The following is a 21,500-nucleotide window of genomic DNA, read 5'->3' on the forward strand; positions in this document are numbered from 1 at the left end:
AGGGTTCTCAAAACCAATTTGTGATATGGCATGATGGCTGAAAAATGTTTAGAATCCCACTGGGGGATCCCACTGTAACCCCCATGAGTACAGCTAAATTGTTCTTTGGATCATGACCATATTCCTCCTAGATGATCCCCTATGCTTTAAAGAATGAAATATTGCTGCGTAGTCTGCAAAGCCATAAAGTACTTTTGTAAACTATTTATTTCCGTTTGGAGCCCACCTTCTTTTTGGGAACTTTGTGCAAGTTCCAGTTTACAGAGGGCACCACCATGGGTGAGTAAGACCACACTGAAATAAGTTGAGTCATCCATGTTTTGCTTGAACTCCCAATTGCTTTTGTAGACCCTGGACAACTCATCAATCTGGGAAGGATGCTGCCTTATACTACATCAGGCTGCTGGTCTATCTAACTGAATGTTGTCTGCACTGACAGGTAGCAGCCCTTCAGAACTTCAGACAACAGACTTTCCCATCCCTACCTGGTTATGCTAAGGGCTTAATCTGAGACCATTTGCATGCAAAGTAGATGCCTTACTACTGAACTATGGCCATTACCCAAAGGATACCGTCTCTGGCGATTGTGAGGATAATGCTAAAATCTATCCTGAGTCTAATCTTTTGGCTGGTTTCATAAACTTTAACCCTTTTGCTTTTTATGCATATACTACTCTCTTTGTTACCATTTGGCTTTTTTGAATTTGCCATTTCACTATCTGCTTAGTTCTTTAAAATGTAATTTCTAAATTTAAGGTAAGAAAGCAATTTTTATTCAAAACTGGTTTCAGCAGAATGAAATTTGGTGCAGAACTGCAGCTTCTGTCCTCTGTGCATACCAAACCCCAAACACATATGCTGGAAGCAGAAATGCAAGTTGATACATGCATCAACACTTGATTTAATATGAATACAAATCCTCACAAGCATGCTATGTTGCAGGCATAATTCTGGTTTCATGTACACTTAAGAAATTTACCATTATCTTTTGGCAAGGAACCTTTAAAGTAAGAACTTTAAAATATCATTAGTGCACCTAATGTTTATTTGAAGATAGCCCGACTTTACAAAGGCAAACAAATACTGTGATGGGATTGCTAACTTTACAGGGATTTTTTTTTAATGAAAAAAAAATGTTCGTACTGCCTTCCAAACGCTTTAAATCTCTGAACCGCAGCGGTGTGAGCACTGCTTGGAGTGCGATGCTGCCCCAAAGTCAGTCACCCTTTTCTACATGTGCTAATAAGTTTGATTTTGGAAGGACAATGTGTACATTCCCCAGACAGGCAGAGTGTGTGTGAAACACGCTAGTCCATGCTGTGCTACTCAGTGAGCTTCAGCAGGGACAGGACAAGCTGAAAATGGCTCTCATCTGTCTTGTGGTCTTCCAGATAGAACATTTAACTCCTTCGCAACCAAAAGAAAGCTGCAAAATATTAGCCGCAGCATTATTGATAAAGGAGACTTTGGGAAGGAATCTTCCAAAATGGACATGAAGGCAAGGATTTTACAGCAAGGATCTCAAAATCCATTACAGCTGTGCGTGCACTAATTGGGTACCATAAATATTGTATTCTCTTTTTAAAACCCCTAAGAGCAAAGGGATTAAGGCTCTCAAGAAAAGCGGTTTGCAAACTGTACCGGCCCCATAATATTAAATCTTGAAACAAGGTAATTCATGCAGCGTTTTTTGCCCCCTTTATGTGCAACAAAAAAAACACAAAGCCAGGAATTCCAGCAACAGAACCTGCACGAAATGCAGGAAATTCAAAATAAATGCAGAGATCCTGTGTGTTGGTACGCTAGGTGTTCATTAAAAAGTACTCTTGTTTGAATGCTGGAGAGTGTTAAAAAAGGGGGGGAAAGAAAGAAAGAAAAGCTGAATGTCCCCTAAGGAGTTAAAACAGGAATACTATATTTTCATGCATCTCCTGCTTTGACAGATGAAAAATGTCAACTGTCCTGTTTTTATTTTCAAGCTTTTGCACTATTCATCTGGTTCATTAGTGCATCTCGCTGCTGCCCCTGACAGCTGCTCGCCCTCTCCTCCCAGCAGCTGAATTTTTCAGGCTAATTTGATCCTCCACACTGAGACGATCGCTAGAATGATTGACTTGCTCCCTGACCTCCAGGGTCTGACTTTCCTGATTAGTATTCTGGGGGTGTCTGAGGGACGAAAGCCCACTGTCTGTCTTCAGGGCTGGTGGCAACGTGAGCTCTCTCTCTCTCTCCCACTCTTTTTTTTGGGGGGAGCTGTAAGCCACCAACCTACGACCCTGTAAGGATGCAATTGCTGCACTGAACAATAAAGGAAATGTGTAAAACCTACTTTTCCATGTAAAGGTCCATGTAGCAAAAGCATGGCATCTTGATTTTAATTAGTAAAGTCTACTTTGTTGCATATCAATTAAAACCGCAGTGATTAGAGTGTGTTTTGGGGTGGTTATTTAATTATTATTATTTTTTATATCTCAGGCATATTTCAAAGTATAATTTTCCTGTTGTAAAATGAACCTTGGAAGAAAAAAATCTTCATAATAAGGAAAGTCAGTAATTGTTATTAAACTGTAAGTGATCTGCCATACAGCGGCCAGAAACAGAAAATAAACCAAACATTAGGTTTAGCTGAAAATCCAATCAACTGCCACAAATTAACTAGTGAAACATAGTCACTTGGACCTTTATGGAGATTTCATGAACAGTTTCCCTATCTTTAATCTGAAGATAAACATGAACAAATGCACCAAACATGGAAGTAATTAAAACATTTTAAAGGGCATTTTATGTTAGACAGGTAAAAAAAAAATCAATTTCAGAGAATTGTTGAACTGAAATACTCATACTTTATCAGTCCCATTGATGGTAATAGACGTAAACTGGCTAAAATTAAACTGCTCTCGATTAACTGTTTTGTGGGTTAGCCATTCTTATTACAAATAATTATTACAAATAGGATCCTTATTACAAATAATTGGAAGCACTGGATTATTCCATTCAACGAGATCAACAGCTGAATGAATTTCAAGTGAGTAAAATCTGTTGATAGCCAAATAAAATTGGACTGTGGATTAATTTTTAAGAGAAGAAGGAACAGATCTTATAATCATAGATCTTAACATTTGCACCTGTTTGTATACCAGCACAACATTTGTATTTACTCTCCTACGTAGCAAGGATCCTCTTGCTAAATCAGTAAATCTGAGGAGTGATTTCACTAAAACCTGAAGCTTATTATCAACCTATTGCCATCCTTCATAACATGACCTCACTAATTATATCCTAACTATCTGCAGTAATACAAAACAAAACAATCAACACACTGCAATGATAAATGAAAAAAGCAATGAAAGTACTGTCAATACAAAATGCAGTTGTTAATTTCATTAAAGGTCACCATTTTATAACAGGAAGCATAAGAGAAAACAGGGGTTCACAAAATCCCTATCCTGATCCACATAAATGTCTAAAGGAATTCTTCCATGAGGCTTTTATTTGATTAGAATACATCATTTTGATAAATATTTTAAAATCTACATTAAATTCCATTCTACACAGCCAAAAAAGACTTTTGAATTCCAAACCAAATCATACAACTTTCCATTTCAAAAATTGAGGCACATTCTGGATCAGAAATTAAAATAAAAAATATGTGAGTGCACAATATGTTTTCTTAACATTTTTTCTACTAAAAGAATCACACCAGAGTAAGCTGCCAGTAAGTTGCACAGAGGATGCCATTTCTTTGAGCATCCACTAGGTTCTCTATGGGTGCTGCTGAATCAGTATTGAGTGGTTCCCCATGAAGAGCAGGGGCCTAATACTGTTTGCTTGTTTTTTAATGTGAAAACACCCAAGCCCCAGTATGAAAAATTCAAATCTCAAAAGGTACTTGAGGTAGCCATTGTTTATATGGTTAGAAGGGGCACTGAGTTGGTTACAAAGAAAACAATAATGTTTGCCATGGATATAAAGAGACAATTCACAAAATCCCAATTCTGCATTAGCAGGTGTTTATCCTGATGGATAGCTTTAGTGAGTTCTGCTGAATCATGGAGACAGGTGGTTTGTTACTTCACCTGGATGCTTTTGAGCTGGGAGGGCCTCTCTGGAGAGCATTTGGGTAGAAGTTGTAAAGCACAGTGGGAGAACCTTAGGAGCAGCTGTGCATGTCCTGAAGGATTTGGTTCAACTTGGTTATCTTGTTGATTCCTGTATAATTAGTATTAAGCCACAGGACAGGTTGGCACCGTAATTATCATGTGCATGAGTGAATGACTGAATGAATCCCTGCTCATAGTGCTATTTCCCTGCTTATCTTTTAGAAGGTAAGATTACCAGATATATCAATTAATCTGACAGTAATTTTGTGCCTTTAATAACTGCAAACATTTTGACAGCTCCTTATGCAACTCTTAAACAGTACAGGAACCCCTGTTCCACACTGCACCCACCAATCTTAACTAGAAATGATCAGCAACTTTTGAGAATGCAGTATTTTAAAGGTTCAGTTTTTAGAAGAGTTTTTTACACTGATTTAAAAAGGTAGGCTGGTATAAGCAGTGTTAGTTCTACTACAACCTTAGTGTGTTCACTGGGTATGGTGGACACGTTTCTGTTCACAGCTAGCTATGCTATGGAATGTGTGCAAGTCTAAGGATGCAGTGCCAAGAATAGATCATTTCTAATTCAGGGGGTGATCCATTCTGAGCTGAAATTTATGGAAAAATTCTGCAACAGATTCATTCAGGATTGAGGAATGTATGTAAATTTTATCATGCTCAGCAGTAAAAGGTTAAGTTTCTACACTTTCGCTTAATACTACTTTATCACCAAGTGGTTAATAGATGTAAAAATGAATAACAGGATCTTAAGACAGATACAGAAAGACTTTTGAAAACATCACTCACCAATAAGTAAGGTGTACAAGTTTTAAAAGTATTACCTCATACAAGAGACATCCTAGAGACCAAATGTCTGATTTGAAGTTGTACCCATTTTCATGGATTCTCTCTGGAGACATGTAATAAGGTGTTCCCACTGCAACCAATATGGAAATATAATTTAAAAAAATGAACACTTAAAACTTCATCACAATGCTTTCAAGCAATATACATTCCAATATTTTGGTTAAAAAATAATAATTGCACAATTATTAACAAATATGCAAAGAGACAATACAGAGGGATATTGTAAATGAACTTAATCTCATTTCAGGCAACCTTAGCCCTATTTTATAGAGTCGACTTCTATGATAAGCTGTTTTAAAAAATGAAGATAAAACTTGCAGAATTATCAGGAAGTGATTTAGCAATTCAGACCTTTATATAAATCAATATTAATGTTATGAATTTCCAATCTCTTGTAATATTTTTCAGTATCCTATCCCTGCTGGAACAACAGAAGTATTTTTCAATTCATCTGCTTTCTATCATTCAAGTATGGGGCATTTCAATAATAATAATAATAATAGGGGCTGCAATCAAACACATTTACAAGGGAGTATGCCCCACTGAACACAGTGGATCCTACTTCTGAGTAGACACACATAGGATTGCACTATAAGAGTAACTGAAGTATTGACAGGAATGGTAAGGGAAAGGAGTGACAACTGGATTTTCCAAGGGAAAGTGGCAGGGCATGTGCCTAGAAAGAACGGGACAGTCAGAAACCCACTTTCTAGGCATGGGACAAGCAGAAGTGTGGATGAGTCTTAAGACAAGAGTAGAACAGCACAGCTCAAAAGTGGATTAGAAATTCAAAGGTTTTATAGGTTATGGATAAATGTTCTAAAACGCCAAGAATAACTAACTAATGAAGTCATGGTTCTTGGCCCCTTAAAAGTTTGTTTACATACTTCCTAAAAATGTATGAACAGTACCATTCTATGCATGCCCTCTCAAAAGTAAGTCGCATTAAGTTCAATGGGGTTTACTCCCCAGTAAGCATATATAGGACTGTATCCTAAAACAATATTGGCACGTAGGGCTAGTTTACATTTCAGGGCATGGGTGTAGATCTCCTTTTAAGCCACCCTGCATTTCCACATGGCAAGCCGCTCATATGCGGAAACTCCTCACTTGTGTTCCAGGGCTGCTTGTCCCAAAACGCTAAAAGAATTTAGCAGGATGATCTGGTGTGATGAAAAAAAAAACAGCTTTATCTGTTTGCTGATCCAAACACTTCACAAAGTGCCAAGAGCTGCCACGCGCAGCAGTGTAAAAAGACTGTAATGTGTAGACAGGCCCCTGGACCATTTTATGGGCTTTCATATTCCAGGAGGTTCTGATGCTGTGTCAAAAAGAAACTGAGAAATTTAAATGACACTGCAATTTAGCATGATAAAACTGCAGCATTCTTAAAATTAACTTTCTTGATAGTGATTTGAGCTGGAAAAGACTACCCAACACTGATCTGCTGATAAAGTCACAGTTGTTGCTGTGTTTATGGTACAACCTCCAATGACACGATTTGCTTCACAATAACAATACTAATAGCAGATCTGGCTTGTAACAGGCTACATATCTGCTGCTTACAGGGTGAGGAATTGGTGGAGAAAGAATTTGCAGACTCTACAGGGGGCAGCTGCAAGCACTAAGGCTTGGAGGTTTGTAGTTTACCAAAAGCAAAAGTTCCTTTAACCAGTAGTTCTCAGAAACCTGCTGTGACATTAGGGGGTTGAGATGAGTGTGAAAGATTGATGACAGGGGGAAAGAAGAACAAATGCTTGAATTCTGCAGAGTTTAGCCTATTCTAACACTTTAACTATAATACAAACTGAAGCATTTAAATAAGAACCTTCTGACTTCACACAATAAATGGGGTGGGAGCGGGGAAGAGCTGATACGTCCTACTGAGGCAAGTTTAACAAAAAAGACAACTTAGGTTTTTTCAAATGTGCTTTCTGTCACTCTTCTTTGAATACCAGAGGGTGTGGGAAGGCCATATACCAAACCCGGGTGATGCCATGGTAAAAGTAAAAGCAAACCTTTCTCCATGCACTGCATAATTAACCATGGAGTTCATTGCCACAAGAATGGATCTTGTGAAGGCTACTAGCATAAACTCCCTTTAAAAGGGTACCCTTTAAAGGCAAGTTATGTTAGCTCTTCAAAACATCCAATGGGGAAAGGTCTATCAATAGTTGTTAACTAGAAATATTTGCATCTGGAGGAGAATATGCTTCTGATTACCAGGTATGGGCAATTAAGTAGTGGGGAGAGTTTTCATTATTTAGCTCTGCTTGTGAGCTTTTTCAAGAGCATTTGCTGTTCTAGTCGGATCTTGAACAATGCCCGTTCTTATTATCTTTTTCTGCTGGACTTTTGCAATGCGCCAATGCCAATTAGAGGTAAATTGTAAAATGTATCCGACATAAACTCTCTGCTCTATGATCAAGAGGAATCCACCGCAGGTCTGTCACCCCCAGAAGTCCACCACTCTAAAGGGAAGGAAAAGAGGGAACGCTGTACGAAATGAAAGTAGGGTAACCTGCAAGGAAGAAGCAGCCTGAGGTTCTTACTTGCATTTCCAAATTTAGATTGCTACTATGCAACCTAAAATAAAATAGGAGAGTCCCTCTTGGGGCCCACCCGAGTCCTCAATGCAAAAGTTGTAGGGTGCTGTGGCCCGGGGTTGTTATGAGCCACCTCTTCCATATGGGAACTGTTTACACAGTGGCTGCAAGAAACCTCAAAAACCACCACATCATCATCAACTACTATGATTCCATGGGAATGCCTCACTTGACTGACAAGGTCCAGGATTTCAGTCCCTGAAATGAGTGTCATCCTCTGCAGGGCCAACTTCCTCTAGCTGACCTTTCCAGTAATTAATGTGGGGCGGGGAGGGCCATTTACTGGTGTGAACATACATCATTTTACAATCAAGGAAATCTCTCTGACCTAAAGAATGAGCAGCCGTGGTTTTAGAGCTGAAAAACCTTCCCAATCCAAGATCACCAAGTTTTACTACTCCCGTAGCTGTAATGAATACATTTGCTGGCTTGATATCTGTAGAAAGAAAAATATTTCAACAGGTGACAGTAGAATATCCATGACTTGCATGTGAGTACTCATCTAATTTTGCTTAAAGTTAAACATATATGTATTGCTTTAAAATATTTAAAAATACCAATTATGCATACTCAACCCCCATAGGCTAAATTTTATTTTTATTGTTAATTATTTTTTATTATTTCATAATAATTTATTAAATTTCTATACCATCATTTACCCAAGGCTCACAGGCGGCTTACAACATAAAAACACAAAAAATACATAATGTCGTAACATTACCCCACCTCTACAGTTTAAAAGCCATAGATGGTTTAATCATCCATTTAAAAGAGCAGCATCAACCTCAACATACTTGAGATCAAAATGTAAATGTTATAATAATAATAATAATAATAATAATAATAATAATAATAATAATAATTAAAATAATAAAAATAATAAAAATAATGATAATAATAATTTATTATTTATACCCCGCCCATCTGGCTGAGTTTCCCCAGCCACTCTGGGCGGCTCCCAATCAAGTGTTAAAAACAGTACAGCGTTACATATTAAAAACTTCCCTGAACAGGGCTGCCTTAAGAAAACTTACTTAAAGGTAAGTTTTAAACAGGAGCTTTAAATTTAAGCCTCACTGATTTCAAGAGGAAGTAACATAGAAAAGCCTGCTCTTAGGACTCAGGAACTGTCATGCAAAATTTGGTTACATTATCTTAAGAGGTGTCAAAATGTACAGGAAACAATTTCTCACAACTAACCATGATCCTCTGATTTCCTTGAATGCATGAGATTTCAATAAGCACTAATAATCATAGTGCTATACATCAGTCTCTCAAATGCTCTCCCATGTCTCTGAAGGTTGATACAGACAAGGAGAAAAGTAGTTTCCCAGTTGTTTTTTGGCAGGAAAATAGTCATACCTCCCCCTTGGAGTTTTGTGGTAGGCCAGTCTCCTATACTTAAAGGGAAGTTGTGTGTGTGTTTTTAGCTCCCCCAGGTTAACAACATCTTTTAAGCACATCTTATTAAAAGTATATGGTTGCTAGGCCATGTTATTCATACTCAGAGTAGAACCACTGAAATCAACAGGAGCTGCATTTACTGATTTCAGTTGTGTATATTCTGGATATAACTAGTTATGGACATCGTCCTGTGTATCTAAGAAGTTTGACAAACCTAGAGACTGTTGTCCTGGAACCAGAGAGCAGAAGGAAAGCACACTCTGTTTTTGCCACCTCCCAGGGCACTAAGTAGCCCTGACCAGTTGCACTTCCTGCCTCCCAGCCTGCGGCAGTCTGCTCCCATCCATCAGCCAGACAAGGAAGCAGCTGCAGAGAGCATACTACCCCTTCCCTGCCAGGAAAACACTCTGCTCCCTACTGCCAATTACCCTCCAACCGCAGAGCCAAAGGGAAGCGCACACTGACCCTATCCATCAGCCAGAGGGATAAGGGCTGCTAGTGCGTGTGTGTGTGTTTGGTTTTTATTATTATTACCTGAATTATTTTGAGAAGCGCATAATCCAAAGATGCAGAATAAGTCTTCAAAAATAAATGATTTTTAAGAATCTACAGCATATTCATAGCATGCATATGAATTGTAAGTTGTTCATTTTAACCCATAATATAGTCATCACTCCAATGTACCAGCACAAATCTGTTTTAATGTGTTCTCGCTAAAGGAGGGACCCAAGATTATTACTCTCTGCACTGAGCAATATTTATCAAGTTACCTATCCCGAAGAGGAAAAGCAATTTGTAAAAAAGCCATTGCAGTAATATGCACACTCACACAAAATCACATACACTGGAAATATATTTTTCTTTCAACCTCTACACTGGAATGACATTAGCTTGATTAAATGCAATTAAGTTACCTCGATGCATGACGCGCCGTGAATGCATGTGCTCCAAGGCACTGCAGAGCTGAACAAAGTACTTCCAAACTGTCCTTTCAGGAATCAGTCTCTTCTGCTTCTTGAAATGCTTTAAAAAATAAGAACAATAAAATTAACTACTGCCAAAGCGGATTTGTGAGTAGCCCAACGTCGCAAAGCAATAATTTGGTTAAAAATTATTAAAAGGATAGGATTTTGAACAAAATATTGCTACCCACCAAAGGGTCGTGTTTAACCGATGAAACAAAAATCCCCACTGGACACACCCCCACACACTTAATATAAGTAGATACGAATAATCCCAGCTTGCACCCTAAGGAAAGTTTGGCAGGTCAGGGTCTGATTGAGACCCCCCTCGAATTTGAATTTAACCTACAGCTTCAGGGCTGGAAGGTAGAGTTTTTGATGATAATGGTTGCCCCCTATCCCTTTTAGAATATGATTTTGCATTAGACATTTCAGACTACAATGCTATACCACACATTTCAGACTACAATGCTATACCACAGAAATACTGCTTCCCAATGAATTTATTGCAGTATTTTCTATTATTTGTTTAAAACTTTCTCTTCCTCCAAGGAGCATGCAGGGTTTCTAGGTCTGTCTAGAAACAGCTATTTGACCAAATAAAATGGCAGGTGTGTGTGTGATTTATTTCAGTAACTGTAATGCCAGGACTGCAAAACAACTGCATGTTTTTCTTTTATTGTTGGCTAAGGATACTATTACACTGCCAACTCTAAAGACCTGCAAGCGTGGCAGGTGTAAGGCGGCTGTCAGAGCTATGTTCAAGCTGAGAAGAAAACTGCCACCCATAAGTCTGCCACTGATCTATCCTATTTATATGATATCTTCCTCATCCTTGACAGGACAAGGTTAAGTGGGATAAAGAAAATGGCTTGAAAAGAAAATTAACAGCTGTGTGCTAACTGAGTCAACTGATATTTGAAACAAATGTAATGCAAACCACAATGGCAACATATGTCCTTTAGGTAACGAAACCTTGTTGCCAAGGTATTGAAGCTGCACCCCCACCTCCATTGCACCCCCACCTCCAAATCAGTTAAACATTCACTCACTGAATAGCAGAATCTGCAGTGTGTGGCAATCTGAGCCTAAACACATTTACCTGACTGTGGTACTGATTTATTTGGAACCGTGAACAAGTTGAAACATTAAAAAAAACAGCACAAGGTACTGATATTTTAGCATTAAGTGGGAGGTTATATTTTCAAATGCTTCCCTGTGTAAAAACAAAATATGTTGCAAAACACAAGAGGTGTAGTATTAGGCCTGATGCTCTAGCCTTTTACCTGCGGTCTTATCACCACATTCATTCTGAAGCATTAAAGTTCACGGGGGGTGGGGGGAGAGAGAGAGACCATATAATTTCCCTTAATATTTTAATCAGCTCTCAATTCCAGATAAGGTTTCACGCAAAGGCGAAGAAGCCATATAGTCATCGTTTATTTAAAATCGAGAAATCCCAAATTCATTCAGAAATGTGTTGCTGTTTAGAGGCTACTAGTGCAGTTCCTTCAATTTGCTGGCCCCATTTTATTATTTATTACGTTACATACCACTTTTATGCCAAAATGGCTTCTAAGGAAGTTTAGAGCTATAAAATCAATAACATCAATCCATAATTAAAACATACCACAGCCTTAAAACATCCGTAATTAACACATACAATTAAACAAACAATTAAAGACATGGCCATTAAAACAGTTTTTTTCCCCTTAAAGTTAAAATAATAAAATCAGAAGTTCAGTTCAGGAGAGGGCTTGCCTAAACAGGTGTGCCTTCAGGAGCTAGCAGAATGCCAACACTGAGACAGTCTCTCATATTTCACCAGCACTGACCCTAACAGTGAGGAAAGCTGCTTCCGTGTTATCACAAGCCAATACACATCAGGCCATGCTGAAACTGATTAGCTGATCATAGTCCCCTTCCTGGACAAGTGAAGGAAGAGGTATTTCAGGTAACCTGATCCAGGGTTACTTAGGGCTTTGTATGTAAGTAACGGGAGGCGGATGGCGCTGTGGGTTGAACCACAGAGCCTAGGACTTGCCGATCAGAAGGTCAGTGGTTCGAATCCCCGTGACAGGTGAGCTCCAGTTGCTCGGTCCCAGCTCCTGCCCACCGAGCAGTTCGAAAGCATGTCAAAGTGCAAGTAGATAAATAGGTACCGCTCCGGCGGGAAGGTAAACGGTGTTTCTGTGCGTTGCTCTGGTTCACCAGAAGCGGCTTAGTCATGCTGGCCACATGACCCGGAAGCTGTACACCGGCTCCCTCGGCCAATAAAGCGAGATGAGCGCCGCAACCCCAGAGTCGGTCACAACTGGACCTAATGGTCAGGGTTCCCTTTACCTTTACCTTTAAACCTTGTTGGAAACAGTGGGGCTGACTTTTGAGAATTCATTGTTAGTTAAAGCAGTGACATCCTGAACCTAAAAAGGACCCAAAACCTGGGTCACAAAGGCTGCAGCCCTAACTGCACTTACCTGAGAGTAAGTCTTGCTGAATCTAATAGGACCTGACTTCTGAGTAGACAGTAGGACTGCAGCAAGAAGCACAGTTGAGAATTAGGGCTTTCTGTTTTAAGTCTCAACCAGAGAAAAATGTAATACTGGCGATTAGGGAGAAAGGAATATGAATAGATTGGGGGGAGGGGGCTGACGAGAGACCAAAAACCACAGGTAGCAAGACAAGGCACGCACATAGTTGCTTGGGGTGAGGACTGCAGAGGGACCGTAGTTGGGTTGTGCGTGTGTGTTTTTCAGAAAAACGTAGAATTGGAAGGGACCCTGTGGGTCATCTAGCCCAACCCCCTGCAATGCTTTTTAGCTTGCATTGATCTCAAAAACCTTCAGTGCCTTTTGGTTGTTGTTGGATAGGCAATTAACAGGCTTGTTTCACAAATAAGGAAGAAGGAGAGTTGCTGGCCTGGTTTGGTTTGCCTTTGTTCTAGTTTTTAGCATGTGCTTAGTACTGTAGTTTCAGGCTGTGAGCCGCCCTGATATGGGTGGAGGGCACTACTACTACTACTACTAATAATAATAATAATAATAATAATGGTGATGATATTTTTCGCAGGGCTTGAAGTGGATGACGGACAGCTGCTGGAATGAATGGGGTCGGTGCTAAATGGCCTGGCTTGCTTTACAACCCCATGGGACCTTGTTGGTGGGGGGGGGCAGAGAAGGAGCCCACCCCTGAAGAAGAAGAAGAGGAGGAGGAGGAGTGAAGGAAGGAGGCTTTCCTTCCCCAGGATAGAGTTGCCCGTAACATTAAACACAGGGCACGATTCCAGGGGAGGAGAGAAACCAAGGCAACAGTTTCTGTGCATACGCGAGTGATGAAACCCGGAAGTAACCCATTCCGGTACTTCCAGGTTCGGCGCGGTACGCAACCTGAAGCGTCTCTAACCCGAGGTATGACTGTATGCTGAGACACACACACTTTTAATTTTCCTCAAAATATTTTCAAAAACTGAAATGATGCAATGTTTGAATGCAAGCTCTTTAAATGCTGCTTTCCTCAGACCTGGACTGAATCCAAAACAAACTCTGTATCTACTCTCCCCATAGCTGGGATTTGCATATCAGAGGACTGTTTGATGTCAACAAGATAGATAGATAGATACCGGGTTTCTTTTCATTTAGAAACAAATACACAACTTCAAGTATATGCATAGAAAGCACATTTTATTGTTTTTAAAATGAACCCTGAAAAGACTTTTAGCAATGTATTTTTAGACAAACTTCTAACAAAAACTCATTGCACAACGCCAGCTCTTCCTATATATTCTACACCTTACTTGTCCCAAAACGTTCTCAAAAGTGTTATGTGCACTAATGAAATCAATTTTTTTGAGATTTGGTGTGGTATGCTAACACTGGGGTTTACCGTAATTTTTTTGCCCCAATGCAGAACCAAGTAGAGAAATGTATTTGCTCCAGAGCTTACCTGGAAGCTTGGTCCTTCCAAAGACCGGATGTCTGAAGGTACATGGTGAAGATACTTGACTGGAAGAAGGTAGGTATCCAGAGTTTCAAGGACTTTCTCAGTCCTACCAAAGGAATGTCAGGGCCTCGACCCAGGACCTTTTGAATGCATAGCTCTAGTGCTGAGCGGCCCTTCTGCTATGGCATAGAACTATATGGTATACAGTCGTACCTCGGAAGTCAAACAGAATCTGTTCTGGAAGTCCATTCGACTTCTAAAACGTTCGGAAACCAAGGCGCAGCTTCCGATTGGCTGCAGAGAGCTCCTGCAGCCAACCGGAAGCCCCGGAAGTCGCAACGGACATTCGGGTTCCAAAGAACGTTCGCAAACCAGAACAATCACTTCCAGGTTTGTGGCGTTCGGGAGCCAAAACGTTAGTCTCGCAAGGCGTTCGAGTTCCAAGGTACGAGTATATAATGAAATGTTTAGTCCTCTATTACACTACAACCTATGGTTTTCTTTGTAGCATTCCTTGGAATTCTTTAGCTAAGGGTGTCTGCCTGCTTGCCTTTTTACAAAGGCACAGAAGCACAAAAACATAGGATGATGCCTTATACAGGGTCAGATCATTGGCACATCTAACTTACAGTTCTCTACACTGACTGGTAGCATCTCTCAAGTGTTTTTTTTTTTTTTCCAAAATAGAAACACACATTATTTCATGGAGCTTAGTTAGCTAGTTGTGTAAATGGTTTTCTGTTCTTTCGCTGTGTGATTTTGTAGTTTTTTGTTTATATTGGCTTAATTGATTAATTTGTTTTGTTTTAAAGTGCTTTCATTGATTGCAAGCCACTTTCAATATTGGGGGGTTAAAACATCAAAGCTACTCCTTTCCAGAATAAATTCAAAATAAATCTGGGGGAGCCTGCTTTAACCTTTAACAAGTTCCAAATCTGCTTGGAATAGCTCAGTTTGTCTTGAGATTTGCAAAAGCTAATGGGTCATAAAAAGTACTACACAAAACTTTGTGCAAACTGAATAACTTCTCTTGATTTGGGGGTTACTTTTCTTATGGAAGCAAGCCTTCTTTGGTAGAAGATGCTTTCTGCTAGCAGGGCATTTTTGGATCAAATTTGGAACAAGAACTTGTCTTAATTATTGTGAGATTTTTAACAACAACAACAATTTATTCCCCAGCCACTCTTGGTGGCTTCCAACAAAATATTAAAAATACAATAAAACATCAGACATTAAAAACTTCCCTAAACAGGAAATTAACTAGCTAACTAGTTAGCTGTCTATCTTGATATATCCCTAGCATTGCTGCAAAATACAATATACCACGAGTAGACCAACCATGTATTTGGAATTCACTTGCCTCTCATGAAACCTACATGGGCATATAAGGAAAGTTATATGGAGGGATTAAAGAGTCTTGAGAGTCTAATAAAGGCTAAAACAAGAAGGCAAGCTCACCTTCCCCAGAAAAAAATATTTAAGTAAGGTTATGATGATTTCCAAAACATTTAAATAAGTTTTTATGGAAAAAGAAAACAACAGAGAGTTTTGGGGTATCCTAAAGGCAGCAGTTTAGTATGAGCCTTTGTAGGCTAGAACCTTCATCAGATTAGAAAAGAGGGGTTCAAAGGCTAGCAAACAAATGGAACAGTTACATTTCAGTCTTGTAGCAGAACTAAAAGATAAAAATGCAAGAGACTGCAGTTTGTGTCCCAACCACATTTAAGAGGGCAGAGTAATACATTCATGATCCAGATCAGATTTAGATGTGTTCCACTTTTGCCAGAGGACACAGACTGTATCCCATTTATCAAGAAACAGAGCAGTTCAGTGTAGGCATTAGCAAAGACTGAACTTTCCAAGCATCCCTAGGTGGGGACAAAGGTATTACATTATCTGGCAACCAGCCAACACTGCTACAGCAAGTGAAAACAATTGAAGCAGTTTTCCAGACATGAGTGCTTGCAGGGTTGCAGTTCCTGTCCAACTGCTGTCATGACAGCTCCAACCTGCTACTGCAGCAGTGCTGCTGGTTCTTAGAAACTGGGGAAAAAATAATGAGTTACAAAAGGCACACGCCCCTAATATATATAAAAAAATGCTCATAGATATTAGTAGGGCTTGTCAGCACTTGGTGTCAGACAGTTTGCATCAAGAATGATATGTATGTATATAAGAATGAAAGGGGGGAACCACCTGAAATTACAAAGAGTAAAAAAATGACACAAAATAGGTACCACAGGTAGCTTCAAAACTTTTAACAGCAAACATAGGTATAGTCAGTTCAAAGCACTGCTTTATATTTCCTTTAGGAAGATGCTTAATAAAAAATATATTAACTCGAGACTTTGTTCTATAATTAATCTAGCTAGTGTTGCCTGGTGTACTGTTGAAAAATATTGGGGTTTTTGTGTGTGTTTTTTAAAAAACAGCCTTTAAAAACTAATAAGAAAAGCTCAGAGGAGAAAGGTGACATAATGGCATCTGTAATGTACCATCTCAATGTTTGGATAATCAGTATATGGTACATATCAAAAGCATTTTTCAGTTCACAGTAGTAGCAAATGTCTTTACTCTAGCATATGCGGAAGTCTCAAAGAAAAATTAAATTTTTAAAGAAAGTTTTTAAAAATAAACTTCAGTGTTTAACAATAAAAAAATGTTGAAAGTGTAGATTTGGCTGGCTGCTCTCATACCGTCGTACCTTTGTTGTCAAACTTAATCCTTTCCGGGAGCCCGTTTGACTCCTGAAACTGTTCAGAAACCAAGGCGCAGCTTCCAATTGGCTGCATTAGCTTCCTGCACTCAATTGGAAGCCGCAGAAGCCGTGTTGGAACGTTCGGCTTCTGAAAAACGTTCACAAACCAGAACACACACTTCTGGGTTTGTGTCATTTGGGAGCCAAAACGTCCAAGTACCAAAGCATTCGACAACCAAGGTACAACTGTATTTAAGAAGAGGCAAGGGAAAGAGAGCCATTTCTTTCCTTTTGTTTCACTAATGCATTAACTAACCTTCAGGGAACCCAAGAAAAGGTATGTGAATGTGGAAACAGACTGCCCTCTATTCTAATCCAATTCTCAGTGTTCACCACACACTTCCCCAGCAAACATCTGAATGGAACCAGATTGGGAAAGCTGCCTTAAAGACCACAATTGAGGCTGTCTAGTTGTCCTGGTGTCCCCACCAGCTGAGGAAAGGTGGTTGGTGTCTAGAGAGAGTCTTCTCAGCTATGACACACTCTTACGGAATTACTTCCTCATTGAAGTTAAGCTTGTGCTAATCCTAGTACCTTTTTTGCACCAGGAATTGTTAAATTTTCCATTATTTTCTTTGTATTGCTATTTAAACCATCAATTATATTTTGCTTTTGTATTTATCTTGTTTTTGCAGATCACCCTGAAAGTATTGCTGGAGGACAGTATATAAATCATTTAAATAAACAGAACATGGGAGGGGAGAATGGCTGCCATCAAGATGAACATCCTCCCCAAAATGATATTCCTATTTCAAAACATCCCGGTAATCAGGGGCACAACAATGTTTAAGAACTGGCAGAGGACCCTTTCCAGATTTATCTGGCAGGGTAAAAGGGCCAGAATTAAATATAAGTTGCTCACTGATAAAAGAGACAGAGGTGGGTTTGCGCTCCCGAATTTACAATTATATTATGAGGCCTCGTGTTTATGCTGGGTGAAGGAATGGATAGTTCTGGACAACACCGACTTGCTGGATTTGGAGGGTTTTAATGCTAGATTTGGGTGGCATGCTTACCTATGGCAAGACAAGGGAAGAGTGCACAAAGGTTTTTCTAATCATATTATAAGAGGAGCACTGTTGGAAGTGTGGAACAGATGTAAGAACTTGGTAGAAAAAGATACTCCATTATGGCTGTCACCCATAGATATTCTGGTAATTAAAAAAGTGAATATGGAAGGTAGAAGATGGACGTATGCTGAACTCCTGAAAAGATCTGAGAAAGGATGGGAAATTAGACCTTATGAAGAGCTAAAAGATAAACTAGCGGGGTGGATACAATTCCACCAAATTAATTCTTTATGGAATGAACATAAAAAAGCTGGAATAAGTAAAAACAAATCCAAATTCCAGTTAGAAATAATAGAAGGGAAGTCTAAGCTTCTAACCAAAATGTATAACCAACTACTAGATTGGGATACTATGGACGAGGAAGTCAAAGAGGTTATGATCAAGTGGGCCATAGACGTAGGACACCCCCTAGAATATGAAAAATGGAAAAAACTATGGACCAAGGATATGAAATTCTCAGCATGTGTCGGCCTCCGAGAAAACATGGAAAAGATGATGTACCGCTGGTACATCACCCCAACAAAATTAGCTAAAATGTACAAAACCGGAGATAAGACCTGTTGGAAATGTAAAAAGAAAGAGGGTGACTTCTTTCATATGTGGTGGTCCTGCGATCTAGTAAAGAAGTTCTGGGGATCCGTTTATGACGAACTTAAAAAGATGCTAAAGTATACCTTCCCAAAAAAACCCGAGGCATTCCTCTTGGGAATGGCGGGTAGTGAGATTAATAAGGATGACCAAACCATATTCCAGTATGCAACAGTAGCCGCTAGGGTACTGTTAGCGCAGAATTGGAAAAAACCCAGCATCCCATCAATTACGGACTGGCAAAACAAACTAATTGAATATATTGACTTAGCAATAATGACGCAGAAGATTAGGCAGCAGAAGAATACTAAATTTATTAATGACTGGAACAAATTTTTTTCATACATGGAGACGACATTGGGAAACACCAAAATCACAGTAGGTGTAGTATAAAAACTACGAGGTAGAACATGACAATTAGTAAAAGACACTGCTGTACATATTGCTGAGATAGCGGTCACGTCATGGTGGTGGGAAGTCAAAGAATGTAAAGATTGTATATTGATTTTTGAATTACTTTATTGTTCTTGTTTTTTCTATGTTTTGTCTTATTGTTAATAATGTATATGTTTCTTTTTTAGACGATCGATTATAATAAAAACTTTTTAAATGAAAATAAATAAATAAACAGAACAGAATAAAACGGACTCTCACCTTGACAATGTAGCCATAATACAATGTAGCAGGATTACTTTTCAAGTTATTAGTCAAGACTCTCACCCCAATACAGTGCCATTCACACAGTACCATGAATTTATATGAACAAGTTAGGGTATAAATCACATCCCTGTTCTTCTTAGTTTTCACACCAGGCTCAAACATTATCATGCCTTCTGTAGCTTCAATCCTGCCTAGTCCTCACTCTAGAGAGAAAAGAGTTATTTTTCTTTACATGCTATAATTATGGTCTCAAAGTTTTGAAGTGGTTTGCAAATGTCCACAGTGGGCACTTGAGCATTCTCCAATATAACCTAGAGATCCATCTAAATGACTCCTTTAGCCACTCAAAATTGCTCCTCCAGCCAGTATTGTGCAGATACGGTGATGCTAGGAAAGCATTCCTTCTTAGCTGCTGTTACCGCCACAATATAAACTATAAAGTGAGCTCTAAACTGTGTTTGGTCACACTTGATTCAGCTTTTCCTCCACATATATCTGGCGATCATCCCAGCCAATTCATCATCTCCAAGTACTTGATGTACAAAAGAGCCAAGACAGTTCTATACAGTGGTACAGAGTGCTTAAAAACCATCGTGTCTACAGTGGTGCCTCGCAAGACGAAAAGAATCCGTTCTGTGATTCTCTCCGTCTAGTGGTTTTTCGTCAAGAACCCAAACAGACAAGCAAGCCCATTGAAGGATTAGCGGATTAGCGCTATTAGCGGCTTATCTGCTGATCGGATCAGCTGATAAGCAGCTTAGCGGTTTAGAAAAGGGGGGGAGGGGGAAAAACCAGCAGGAACTCGCAAGACATTGTCGTCTTGCGAAGCAAGCCCATAGGAAATTCGTTTTGCGAAGCACCTCCAAAACGGAAAACTCTTTCGTCTAGCGAGTTTTCCGTCTTGCGAGGAATTCGTCTTGCGGGGCACCACTGTACATAACAGGTAATTTCTGAATTCTAGAATGTGATTGAACAGGAATGAGAAGCATGCTAACAGAAAGGACTCTCAGGAATCTAGTAGCAATCATCCTTTCTGGTCGAGAAATTATATAACCTGCTGCACTTGTTGAGTTAGGAGCATTTTGGAATGACTGCAGCAAAAATCCTGGCCCATAAAAGATATGGCAGTCTAAGCATGTGTGTTGAAGTCTCCCCAAACCACTGTTCTGTGGCTCCTCAAAACCAAAAACAAGACTGATCCCAGCAAGGAGACGGTTAGGAAGCAGGATGATATATGCAATAATGGAATTTCAAACAAAGTGCCTAATATCAAGTGCAAACACTCGAAACTGAATTTGATCAGACAGGAAGCTGAAGAGGGAGATGGGATAGCACAGTGACCACCTCCTTCCTAACCATCAAGTCTGGGTCAGCGTTGCAACAAGAACCCAAACAGACAAGCTTGGAAAATCCAAGTCATTCACCCATCTCATTGATGCAGGTCAACAGCACAATTTGGGATTAAATCCTGGATGACAGCAAGAGCATCTCATCCAGTAGAATGGAGCTGCAGCCATGGCTTTCCAGCAGCAGCACTGCTGCTGCTTACCAGAACAGTGAGGGGAGAATAATGGTGTCAGCAAAGTCAGGACTGTGCAGTCTGTCAGTTGCGCTCTAGAACACTTCTTGTTTTATTTGGGGTGATGGTCATTTACACTCAACAGGCCTGGTGGACGGTCCTAGTGAACTGAATGTGCATTCTCAAACGTAGAATCTTATATCCACTGCAATGCCTAGGTAGTTTGTTCACACACAAATGTATAGGAAGATGGAATATAAAATGAGATACTAAATACATTTTAAATGATGTGGAAAGGGGTCTCTGAGAGTAGGAAGTTGGGAAACCACCAACCTGCATGAATGACCTTATTCATAGGACTGTCAATATGGTGGCACCATCATAATGAGTTACCCATTTAAACTTTTAGACATCAGATTCTTTTTTGCTCATTAGGGTAAAGCACTCAATAGCACAACACTGTGCTGAAGATTCATCTGTATTGTCTAATGAAAAGAGAGTCAGTAGCCACTATTATCCTTATTGGATTCCAAGATCTTGCGTCTGACTCCTAATTACTGTGTTTCTCACTGCTCGTATAAAAAACAGCACACACACACACATACACACAGTGAGAGAAATGTTCTTATTTTTCTATTGTGTTCTCATTTAAAAAAGAGAGAGCTGGGGATGCATTCATTGTACTTCCCTCCTTCCCTCAATCTTTATATACCTAAAATAAACTCATGCTGATCCCACTACAAGAACTATGAAAATATGAGTATAGTGTGACACCTTATACATATTTAATCATAGCCTGATAGGCTGTCATTAACTTCAAACAGCAATCCGAGTTCACTACATTAAACATGATGCCTACGTTAAGAGGACATCATAAACTACTCTCAAGAAAAAGATAGGTAAGAAATAGCCACACAGCCAAATTGCATTGCAGGCAATTTTGGACATCTCTAGGGTAAAATCAGAAGAAAATGCATAAAATGGATTCACAAGTAGATTAAATTATAACTTCAATAATCACAGATTT

General features: G+C 39.4%; 1 protein-coding gene and 1 long non-coding RNA gene across 7 annotated transcripts in view; both read right to left on the reverse strand.

Annotated features, from left to right (window-relative positions):
* The window catches only part of LOC308587179, a 123,388-nt gene that overhangs the window by 47,488 nt on the left and 54,400 nt on the right, over positions 1-21,500 (reverse strand). The gene's annotated exons all lie outside the window — the stretch shown is intronic.
* The window catches only part of NEK7 (NIMA related kinase 7), an 84,817-nt gene that overhangs the window by 16,486 nt on the left and 46,831 nt on the right, over positions 1-21,500 (reverse strand). For all 6 annotated transcript variants that reach the window (XM_081194511.1, XM_081194508.1, XM_081194507.1 and 3 more), the window contains 3 exons: positions 9,892-10,000; positions 7,902-8,009; positions 4,943-5,037 (listed from right to left, as the gene is read on the reverse strand). In XM_081194511.1, the coding sequence (XP_081050637.1) occupies positions 4,943-5,037; positions 7,902-8,009; positions 9,892-10,000 (312 nt within the window). The remainder of the gene's footprint in view (positions 1-4,942; positions 5,038-7,901; positions 8,010-9,891; positions 10,001-21,500) is intronic.

This window comes from Podarcis bocagei, assembly GCF_964188305.1.
Source record: "Podarcis bocagei genome assembly, chromosome: 5".
Classification (NCBI taxonomy): Eukaryota; Metazoa; Chordata; class Lepidosauria; order Squamata; family Lacertidae; genus Podarcis; species Podarcis bocagei.